This window comes from Schistocerca piceifrons, chromosome 9, assembly GCF_021461385.2.
Source record: "Schistocerca piceifrons isolate TAMUIC-IGC-003096 chromosome 9, iqSchPice1.1, whole genome shotgun sequence".
Classification (NCBI taxonomy): Eukaryota; Metazoa; Arthropoda; class Insecta; order Orthoptera; family Acrididae; genus Schistocerca; species Schistocerca piceifrons.
This window is the reverse complement of record NC_060146.1, coordinates 77,072,212-77,084,539: the sequence shown is the minus strand read 5'-3', so window position 1 is coordinate 77,084,539 and position 12,328 is coordinate 77,072,212. Positions and strand designations below refer to the sequence as shown.

Genomic DNA, 12,328 nt, shown 5'->3' with positions numbered 1-12,328 from the left:
GCTCTTACTATTGAAGCCTGTCTTACTTGCTCGCCAGTATATGCTACTTATGGTTTTTAGATGTAAATTACATAATTCAAGAAAGCCCTTGGAATACAAATGCAATGATAAATAATTAGAGGTGACCATCTTCATAGCATCCCTCATTTGTGTGGTCAGGGCATCCTAAGTTCCTTCATAAATACTGGTTCTGTCAATGCATCTACTAAAATAAAATTTTTTACATTATGCGGTTAAGAGATTGTAATTAATGGCCATTCCTTGTAGTAGTATCTGCATGAATTTGCACATTTGGTACCGATTTTCAAGTTCATATTTTTATTCACAGCACTACGCATTTTCCACTTAAAGCCCAGTTCCCAGTTTATTGTATAGCTTTCCATCTAATTCTCTGTCACAGAAGTTGTGTGTGATTGATTGGGTACTCCACAATGACAATTCGTGACTGCACAAGACCTCCATGATTCAGCAATTTTTGACTAAAAATGAAATGACAGCTGAACCCAATCCACAGTACTTTTCCCTCATCCCCAAGATGAAAATCAAGTTGAAGGGATGAAGATTTGACATGGTGGAGGTTACTTTAGCGAAGAGAGGCTTCCAGAATGCATTTAAAAAGTGGTGAAATTGTTGGGATCAGTTTGTTCCCTCCCAAGTGTGTTGGTTTCAAAATGGTGGTACAGAAAAAGATAGATAACTTTAGTCAACATATTTTGCAAATGTTTGGCACATAACCGTGTGACCATGGGACCCTAATGTGAACATGAGGCTCAGAGGTTTGAAGTGACGAGCAGCAGGCTCCATACAGCCGGCAAAATCTACAAAGTACCTTTGGCTCACCTGCTCCTAGCCTCAATGAGGAGAGGAAATAACCCTTAATGTGTTTAAGAGTTGTAAATTGTCTCCTGAAAATGTCTTTGTTATGTGATAGGAGGACCCACCTGTTTGTAAAACTTGCAAATCATGCATATTGATGCACCATATTTTAATTTAGAGTGTTTTAATTTCTGACTTGAGGACTGCTCTCTTTCTTCCATTTGAAATGCTCAATATCAAATGACAAATTAAGATGGTACAGGTTTCAGGATTTTATGTATTGTTTCTTTCTTTTGTGTCTCACTATTTTCAGAATGTTGTGAGGGAGGTTATTGTGTACTGAGAACCAGCTGGATTAGCCATTATTAAAAAGTGGTCACCCAGCCGCACTATCCAAGTCCTTTAAAAATGTTTTTGCCCTGCTATTTTGTAATAGATTTTAATGATGGTTGTTGTGCATTGTTTTATCTGTGTTTTTGTTGTTATTGTTTTGTATGACAAATTTCTAGGTTAGTGTTGTATTTTATGTCATGTTTGTTGTGTTCGTTTGTTAGTCCTGTGTGATTTTAGGCAGAAGCAGCTTCTGTGTCGTATGTTACCAACAAATTCTGACTGACGCTGTTCTATTCAAATTGACAGTTGCGGTAATTACTTCTAGATTAATTTATGCGCAAATATTAGGGATAAAACAGCTACTTTGGAGAAACTACTCTTTCTTCTCCTGCAGGCCTCAGCTGCTGTTTTCAACTATTTCAGTAATCAAAGCATTTGCATAACTTTTCACTATCAACTCCCTATATGCCAGGTGGTTATAAATAAACTTTACCTATTCAACACATTATAACACGGAAACTAATTACCATACAAAGACCAAACTTGGCAGCATTAATGTTAAGAACACGAGGAAGAGAAATAATGGAGAATTAATTCAATTCAAACACTTTGATTGTTCTGCTATGGTACAACATACCATTAGATACCAGTACCATTACTGCTACAAAAGGGGCTCAATATGGCACCCATCAGTGTCCAGAAGAGTCTGAAAGCGCAGTACTGCATTCTGCATAGCAAAATGGAACTTGTCCATAGGTAGGCTGGTTACCTCTCCTTATATGATGCGCTTCAGATCACCACATGTGAATGTTCTCCTGGAAACCCCTGGAAAACAACCAGAAATTGCAGGGAGTGAGATCAGGTGATCGGGCTGGCCACGCATTTGGAAACAATCGGCTGATAATTCGATCATTTCCAAATGTGTTTCGGAGAAGCAGGTGAAATTCATGAGCGATGTGCAGTGGGGCCCCATCTTACATGAAAACTGTTGAGTTCAATGTGTCTCTCTCTCTTTAAGGCTGGTATGCCATTCTGAGAAGCAAATCGCAATAATTCCGGCCAGTCACACTGCACATCTTTGATCCTCGAACGCCAACCTGTTCAAAAAGGAATGGGCCAATGATGAATGTAGCTGTGAAGCCACACCATACGGTGACACGTTCACCATACATATGAACTTCATGCACAGTGATTGGAGGTGAAGATCCCCACACTCGGGAGTTCTGTTTGTTCACCTCGCCCGTCAGATCATAGGACGGTCTAGGGCCAGCCCGCGTCATCTTCAATCCTTGCGAGAAAGTGGACAATGAGGTCAACATGTCATTGTGCATCCTGTGGTGCAAACTGCTGTATGATATGGTTCTTGTACGGATACCATTTGAGAATGGTTCGAAGCACCTTCCGTACAGTGGAGCACGGGGTGTTCAGCTGCCGTGGCTGCACTGTCTGACGATCGGGCATTGTCTACCATAGCAACTGCGATTTAATCAACCACCTGTGGTGCAACCGGTCATCAGCCTCTTCCCGGAGTGGCGCCCAGTTCTCCAGTTATTCCTCCAATTATTCTAACTTCTTCATCTTGCTCTTCACAGCATGTGGAGAAAGAGGATCCTTCTGTAATCCTTTCAGCCAGCGATATTCTCAAAGTGCCACTGCAGCATTATTGTTGTTTTGATAATAGAGCTTCACCAATAATGCCCTGCTCCTTTTGTCCAAGCTCTTGCTGACACGTTAACAAGTGCACTGTGACTGATCAGGTGTGTGAGACTCTTAATCACAATGACTGGTCACAGCACCTGGTGGCCATAGTTTGGAACTGGGCAGTGGCACTGTGGCACATGGAAGTCCTGCACTCCATACTCTGTACATTAATGCTACCAAGTTTGGTACTCGTACGGTTACTTGTTTCCGTGTTCTAATGTGTAAAATAAAGTTTTAATTATAACCACCTGGTACTTTTCAAAGTCAGGATCTTTGCTATACAAATGTTAAAGGTATGCAGAGTTTACATTCCTGCATCCAAATATTCTGATAATTTGTAGGTGCAGTTAGTGAGGTATTCTTTTTCTTTGTGCTTGAATATTTGAGGATTTTCAACTTCCTAACTGATGTCCACCAGCACTTTATAGACATTTGCACCAGAATATAAAAATCCATTCTAAACCCTAGACAGAGATGTGTAGTCTATAAAATTGTGCTGTACTGAAACCAGAACACTTTTTGCCACTGTTCTCGACTATTAATTTTATTGGGATTTCAGCTGCAATTGCAATTAACTGCAAATTAATGAGTTTGTTGCAATGTTTTAAAAATTATTTGAGGAAAGGAGAGGCAACTTAATTTTACTTATTTCTTGAATCATAGCTCTTGACAAAAGTTGATTTCATGTAACTGGCGATTTTAATATATAATTTTAACTTCCATTTTTGGTAGACATACTAATTTATTTACAATTCGTGAACCCTTGGTCTTCTTCTCTCTCTTCTTCGGTTATCAACCCACAGGTTGGTTGGCAGCAGCACGCCATTCCGTTCTTTTGTCAACTTTCTTCTTCATATCTGCATAGGTCTGGCACCCGATGTCATTTATTACTTGTTGAATGTAGCTTAATCTAGGTCGTCCTCGGCGAGTTCTTCCTTCAATGATTCCTTCTAATATTCTCTTAATGAAATTGTTATGCCGTAAAATGTGACCTATGAAGGTTATTCTTCTTTTCTGTATATTTCGCCAAAGAGATCTGTTTTCTTTCACTCTTCTGAGGACATCTTCGTTTGTAGCCTTGTCTCGCCAGCTGATTTTTTCCATTCTCCGGTAGCACCACATTTCGAATGCCTCTAATCTTCTCTTTTCTTCTTTTCCACTAGTCCAAGTTTCACATCCGTAAAGGGCTGTACTCCACACATAGGTTTTCATGACTCTCTTTCTTACGTCTAAACTAACATTTCTACTCGTCAGTAAGTTTCTTTTTCCATTGAATGCTATTTTGGCAAGTTGTATTCTGTTTTTAATGTCACTTTTGCTCCTTCCATCTGCTGTTATTTTGCTACCTAAGTAGTTAAATTCTGTAACCTGCCCTAGTTTCTCTCCCTTTATTGTTATTCGTATGGGTTCATTGTAGTTCAGGGCGCCACTCACCATCACTTTAGTCTTTTTCTTATTTATTTTCATTCCATACTGTTCTTTTAAGGTGTTTTCCATTTCATTGAGTGCGGCTTCTAAATCTTCTTTCCTTTCTGTAATTATGGCGATATCATCTGCATATCGCAACATATCTATTTTCATTCCGTTAAGTTTTATTCCTACTTCAATATTCTCTCTTATTTTGTCTATTGCTTCTTGGATATATGCGTTGAAAATTACTGGAGATAGTGGGCATCCCTGTCTCACTCCTTTCCTTATTCTTGCTGTTTCTTCTTTGTTTTCCTTCTTAACTAAGGCTGTTTCATTTTGGTATATTTTAAAGATTATCCTTCTATCATTATATTTCAGACCAGCCTTCTTCAGAATTCTAAACATTTCTGGCCATACAACATTGTCAAATGCCTTTTCGAGGTCTACGAAGGCTATAAATACTTGTTTGTTTTTGGAAATTTGTTTCTCAATTATTAGTCTTAAAGATAAGATTGCTTCCCTCGTCCCTACACCGCTTCTAAAACCGAATTGGTCTTCACTTAGAGTGCTATTCAATTGGTTTTCAACTCTTTTCAAAATTATTCTTATTAGAATTTTTGATGCGTGTGAAAGAAGACTGAGTGTTCGATGGTTTTCACAGTCCATAGTAGATGCTTTCTTAGGTATGGGGAATATGATGCAGATATAAAGATACAGATATAAAGAAACACAAGTTGGAGTTTGACTGGATTCAGTGTTACTAACCCTTGGTCAGTAACACTGAATCCAGTCAAACTCCAACTTGTGTTTCTTTATATCTGTACTTATACATCATATTTGAACTTGTTTTCACACTGCCTCTGCTTGCACTGATGCCATTCCCAAGATAAATTTTCAACACACTGTAGTTCAAAGATATAATAACTAAGGTACAAAAATTGTAAATTACTGAGATATATGTGAGTGGACATTAAAGAATGAGTTTAACTTGTTACAGTAATTTGAATTTATAGATATTAATTTCATTAAATGAAATAGTTGTTTAAAACATTTCAATTTTATGTTTTCATCAGAAAAAATAAGTAGAGAGAATTGTTAATAGCCAGTTCTGGATGTGACAGGATCACATGCATAAGTGTTATTTATGCCAACATTACTGTTAAAAGTAAGTCTGTAATGACTTGTCTCAATTTACATACAAAAGTGACAGAATGAAATGCCCAGTAATGTTCTGCATTATAAAATTATGTACCCAGTGAAATACACTCCTCTATCTCAGAAAAATTGCGAAACATACTAAAGTGCAGGCATCAAAATTAGGACGCATTTTTTAGAAGCATAAAGACTAAAAACAGAAATAGACAATTTAGAAATGTACATCATAATCAGTTTTATGTTCCAGCCACAACTGTGACGTTTAAATTCTTCGGCCCTGGAAATGACGGTGGCCTTCCGACGAAGAACTATGCCGTTCAGTACAAGCAAGACAGTCAAGGCTGGGAAGATGCACTTAACAGGACATGGCCAGTCGGTAAGAATCTATTGCTCTCTACGACAAATCTGAGCAAGTGTTGAACTACAAGAGTTGGAACTTAAAAATAGTGCCAACACTGCCATAAAGATGCAACACAACAGAATCAGATAATATCCATATACCACCTGCATTACCTCTGTACCACTGTACTCTCCCTTCATACATTAAGTGCTTGTGCAGCTATGAGAAGAACAGGGTCTTGTGTAGCATACATTCTAATATAGTGCTGTCACAATGCATTTGAAATTAGAATGATGGAGTCAGATAAAAATTAATTGTGTCAGAAAACACACAATGCGATAGACTCATCAAGGTCTTCAGGAAGCTTCCAGAGAACATGAATTGCCTTACGGATCAGTGCTAAGGTGGGTAAAAGCATTCAGCTAGAGCCACCAGAACCTGGCAGACGTTTGTTGGCCAGGTTGACAGCCTGTCAGTGAAGAAGAGGTGTCTGTGGGTATTGTATTTGCCCAAATGTAAGCTGACCTCAGATGTGAGCTGCATCCCAAAAATGAGGCTTGGGGTGGGGAGGGGGATGGTACCTTCATTTCAAGCCACACTTAAAAATCACTCGCTTATCATATGATGGACAAAGTATAAAGTGGCCCCACCTCTCGGAGATTTGCTGGGACTAATATTAATTTGTAGTAATTCGAATGGACTTAAATTTATCTTTTGGATACTTAAAGTTACTATTACATTGCAAACAGTGACAATTTGTGATATCTATTGAAATATTCCGAGCAGAACTAGGGCAGCTGGGGCCACTAAGACTTTTCCATATTGTATCGCAACTCGTATCCGAGTTGTATGTCAGTCTTCCTGTGTCACATGAATTTCATCCAAAGTATTTTTGTCTTTCAATGAAATATGGTCTTTTCATCCAAGAAATTTAACATTTTGGCTTGACAGCGTTTCACAATTGATTTAAAGGAAATAAATTTGGCAAAAAGCAATCTATATATTCTCTGGTGAATTTAGACAGGTTATGTATTTAAGATTCTAAACAATATAATCTGTCTACACAAAATCATTAACATCTCAAGTGATATGTACAGGACATGAAATGAAAGTATTTCCATCACTGCAGAAAATCATTCTCATGCAGCGTTTCGTACATCTTTCAGTGTTGTTCGACAAACAAATATGGACGTGGCTGCCAAGAATACAGGTGCCCATTATAGGAACTTCATGTAGGTAGGCTGACAGTGGTGATTCAGAGGCGAGTGTCACTTTAGAAAAGCCTCCATTAATGTGGCAAACAAGAATACAAATTTGCAGCACATAATAGAACACAAAGATGTAAATAACTATCACATAAACACACACATAAGGAACACAAACACCATGTGTTTCTCATTGGTAGTAGCATAGGCTCACTGACTAGTTGGATACCATCACATATCTATAAAGAAAACTGACTTAGTAATGAAAAGTGAAAGTATAAAAAGAAATCATATTTTACTATTGTAAACATGTACATACTGTTTTTGAGCATTACTTGGGTGATTCTGAGTTTTTATCACTCAATTCCTTGTCACTACTCCCTTCATAGAGACCATCATCCTCTATGCCATCAAGTGCATTAGAAACACAGCATTTTTTAAAAAATGTGTGACAGACAGTTTTATCCGGGATATCCTTTCTAGACTGGACAATCCACTCACATGAGCTTACATGTTTAGCAAGCCCTGTAGGTGTTAATTGCATATGTTTTTTCATTAGCCATTGCATATACATATTTTTAAGCTTATTCTTAGATGATTTGTTTAACATGTAATGGCTGCAGAATTGAAGTCAACCCTCCTGGAATTACCCCGAAGTTCATTCTGCCCTCTACTAATTTTCTGTTAGAGCCAGAGTAGTAAAGTAGACTGAAACAAAGGATGCAAACTGAATGTACTGTTTGCAGATGTTGTAATGAGCACTGCACCCCTGTATGACTGTAGTACAAGCATATTTGGCAAACCGAACAAGGCACCAGGATGATGTTTCCAATGTAATACCAAGTTCTCCGTGAACCAGTCACATTCATTAGCACATACAATAACATTATTTGGAAATGACTCTGTCTTAGTAACGTCTTGTGTTTAAAAACAATGAATGGCGGTAGTTTATTGCCATCGGCTGTATAGGCAAGTGTGACAGGTTTGCTGCTTTTCACCACCTGTGAACAGTATCTTGACATCCTTGTTCCACTTTTCTTCTATCATGCAATTTGTTGGCGTGTCAAAATACAGTGGAATGTGGTCCGCATCACATATCTGACCAAGAAGATAATTATTTTCAGTGTGCCGTGCGATTATGAAATGCTGAAATTAGACGAGTTTTTCCTCATAGTTTTCTGGCAGTTTTTGTGCAATTGAAGTGAGCCCATGAAGAGAAAATGCCCAACATTTCATGAACTGGGCAATCCAGTTGCGACTTCTTTAAAATTCGTGATTTACTGCTGTCAAGCAACTTAATGTGATTTAACTCGGATAATTTCTGCACTCATGGGTAAGCACGTCTGTCACTGCTTCCTAAAAAAACATTCAGCGGTCATATTTTGGTGCAAAAAATGTTTTTCTTATGCTGGAGCAAGCTAAAAGTTCTTCCTTTTGCTGCCATCACAATCTCACAGTAGTTGTATCGATCCCGTGTCACTGATCTGCAGTACGATTTCATGTTTTCTCTGTGAGAGAAATCACTTCTCTTTTCAACTTTGCAATATAATGAACACGGTTCATCGTGGTAGACTAAAACTTGACACTTCACAAAAGTAGTAAAGTAGACTGAGACAAAGGATGCAATCTGAATATACTGTCTGCAAATGTTGTAATGAGCACTGCTCTCATTGACCATTCATTGGAAGAAACTAAAGTGAAGATTGGGGTGGGGGGGGGGGGGGGGGGTTGTTAGTGGAAAAGTTCCACACATTACGTGCAGTGCAGTTAACACGATTCATATCGATCATGTGCTGTGGTAGACATCTCTTGCAGAAAACCAAGGTTTATAAGGATGCTCATGTTCAAAAGTGGAACTTGTTTGTACTCATATGAATATGAAAAATTAAGGCAGTGAAACACTTCTTATTGCTACATTGTGAATATTGGCAGCATTGAGAAACGGCTAATTGTAGAAAGATGTGTGCCAACAGTTTCCAAATGAGCAGGAGCTTTCGAAATGTCAAAATGTACTTACCATGCTTGCCAACTTCTGCAAGGTTCTTGAAAAATGTCCATTTTGATAGTGTATATGTAAAGAGATTTATTTTATTACTATGAATATTTTAAAAATTTGAAGATGGGGAATATTAAATTTGAATTTCCCCCATGATAAAAAATAAGTACATTCAATACTCAAAACACCAACACAATGATGTCTGTGGCAAAATAACTTATTGTGGCAGATTCTAGCAGCATTTTTGGGAACTTCTTAGGCTTTGGCCCTGAATCAAAGCTGCAGGTGCATTTTTGGACCACTAAAATCTGAAAAAAAAGGCCAGCTTGCATTTGGATAAATATGGTATTGCATTACTCGATAAAATCAACGCAAAACAATTCATGAGCTGGCCTGAGAGACAGGATTAGTGCATATGATGGTGCTTTACATCCCAATGGAATGTCTGGACTTAAGAATTGCATGACAATGGGTCCTGCACTATTTGTCAGAAATTTTAAAATGACCCTGGTAGGATGCTGCTTCTACCAACACTGAACACTTGGAACACGAAGGAGAGGCTTTCTTACATCATATCTTTACTGTGGATGAGACATGCACCAAATAGTATGAGAGACACGTAAAACACCAATAAAAAAAAATTGCATAATTATTGGTCACCATGACAATCGAAAGTTTGTCATAACCATAGCAGTGTGAAGGCTATAGTGGTTCTTGTATTTGATTGTGATGGTATTATCCTAACATATATTGTTTTACAATGGTAGACTGTCAGTTCATTGTGTTACTGGACATTTTTGGGCACACACATTGATGAGCTCTGAGAAAAACATGGGTATATTTTCTGCAAAACCTAACCATCACCTTCCAGGACAGTGCTCTGGTTCATACAGGTCAGGCTGTGTCGGATTTGTTCGATTGATAGGACTGTTAATTGCTGTATCACCTGCCAGAAGCTTAATTAAGTCATGTGACTTTGTATCAATTCCTAAAAAGAAAGAGGTACTTCGTGATGTTCACTTCAAAACTGTTGCACAGATTCGTCAGGTTATTAGATTGAGTCACTTAAACCATCAACACAAATGGCACAGCTAAAGGTATCCTGTGACTTCCATTTCAGGGGCAGTGGGTTGTATACAATGCTGGTGGCAAATTTGAGGGATATTAGAGTTTTGAAACTTGCATCTATTTTGTATCAGAGTAAATAAAGTTACCACTGTTTAAAGTTCCAATCCTCATACAGTGCACACTTCTCATAATGGATGAAGCTGCTCCAGAACTTGTGGCCATCTGCTCGGTGACTCACCAGCTCTGCCCTTAATGTTTCAGACTCTCCATACATTCTGGAGAACCTGAAGCCCCAGACCAGGTACAACTTCCGGTTTGCGGCTCAGAACGAGGTCGGTTTCGGTCCGTGGTCATCACAGCAGACACACACAACCCCACGGATATCAGCACCAGAGGAGCCGCGGCTACTGGGTTTGCCTCTATCTGCCACGTCCGGAACTGAGAATGAGGTGGTTGTGTCTCCGTACCCAAACCGGTACGAGCTCCGGTGGCAGGTGCCTGCAGATAATGGTGAACCTATCACTCACTACTCCGTCAAGTCTTGCCCTGTAAGTATTTACTCTTCAGTGTGTGTGTGTGTGTGTGTGTGTGTGTGTGTGTGTGTGTGTGTACGGAATCCGGCCTGCCGCTGCGACGGACGGCGCAGCGGGAGGCCAGGCCCGTCAGCGGCCAGGGACGCCACACAGGCAACGGCCAGCCACAGCGACTCTTGCTGCATCAGCTGTTACACTGTGGAGGGGGCCGAACCCCATTGTTAAGTTTGCATGCATAGCACGATTGTCTTGGCTGCTTGGATGCTTCACGCGGGACACGTTGTCTTTGTGCGAGTTCATTTTCTTTAAGTGCAGAAATGAGTAGTTCGGACGAGGAAGAACTCCTCCTCGCACTAGCAATATGAAATGGCACCAAGAAGAGGGGATGTTGGGTGCACGGTGTTAATAGCAAGTCAGAATACCATCATCTGTGTATTGAACTAGAGTCTGACGAAGATAGGTACTTCAAATATTTTTGTATTTCGCGAGAATGTTTCGAGGAACTGCATCACCTGATAAAAAGGTAGCACTGAGAAGTGCACAACGAACTGGAGAAAGCCAATTGATACAAGGCACAGACTAGCCATTTGTTTGAGTTAAGTTTTACCATTTGTGGCCTCTTTGGCTTCGTACAGAAGTCATATAAATTATTCCATTTCAGTTTTGCTGTATCATATGAAAGGCTTGGCGGAAGAAAGTGCTATCCCACAATGTAGTTACGAGTGGAGTGATAAATTTATCTGCAGTGTTTACGAATACAGCAAACGATACTAACATCTAGTTCCGTATGTCCCGCTAGAGAGAACTTTCTACTAAATAGATTGTTCTGTTTCATTGTATTCATAACATTGTCAGTGATTTAAACAAACATATCTTTGGTTGTTAAGTTATCTGTTCATTCTATCGACATTATTTATTTTAATCTTTTCCAGATACAGGCTACAGGCGACAGTCACCAGACCATAGCTTTTTCTTTTCGATTAGGACGTTCAACAGTCTCAGAAATTGTGAAAGAAGTGTGCCAGGCAATATGGACTGTTCTACAACCCAAGTATTTACCTAACCCTACAACAGAGATGTGGAAGAAATCTTAAGAAGGATTTCTAGAACTTTGGGGGTTTCCGAACTGCCTTGGAAGCATAGATGGAAAGCAGCTTAAAATGCCTGATGAATAGTGGATCCCAGTTATTCTGTTATAAACAATTCTTTTTGCTACTTCTCCTGGCGATCGTTGATCCATACTACAAGTTTACAGTAGTTAATATTGGAAGTTACAGACGTCACAGTGACAACACTATTTTTGAGAATTCAGCTTTCTATCAAGAGTATATCGAGGGCAAAGGTATTCTACCTCCAAATCAGGATTACGTGTATCATACAAAAAGTTCTACTCCCTCACCTCCTCTATAAAGTCTTTCTGTGTCCACGATGCATGCACTACGAGCTGCAAGGCAAAAACTGCCTCACGGCAGCTGTGAATTTGTCACACAAAACTGAAGGCATATTTCATTCCTTTATTGAAAAATGTGCAGAGGGGTCCATATTTGAGCACACCTGTTTTGTAGATCAGAATTAAATATTCAGGCTTCAGTTCTTTTAAACTAATTTGTGTTCAAAGTAGTACTGCAACAAGATACTGCCAGTGCTGGTTTGAAACATGGAACATCATTGCTATCAAAATCTGTTTACATTTCATTACAGTACTAATGGTTTGAAGTGTGTTCCGACAAGGATTTCTCACAGACTTGAGGTTATCATTAAGTGAGATGCC

The 12,328-nt window shown here is 39.1% G+C and overlaps 1 protein-coding gene across 5 annotated transcripts in view; it reads left to right on the top strand.

Moving 5' to 3' along the window:
* LOC124717390 (fasciclin-2) overlaps nt 1-12,328 on the top strand; it is a 921,178-nt gene that overhangs the window by 815,573 nt on the left and 93,277 nt on the right. For all 5 annotated transcript variants that reach the window (XM_047244244.1, XM_047244243.1, XM_047244242.1 and 2 more), the window contains 2 exons: nt 5,663-5,791; nt 10,286-10,572. In XM_047244244.1, coding sequence (XP_047100200.1) covers nt 5,663-5,791; nt 10,286-10,572 — 416 coding nt within the window. The remainder of the gene's footprint in view (nt 1-5,662; nt 5,792-10,285; nt 10,573-12,328) is intronic.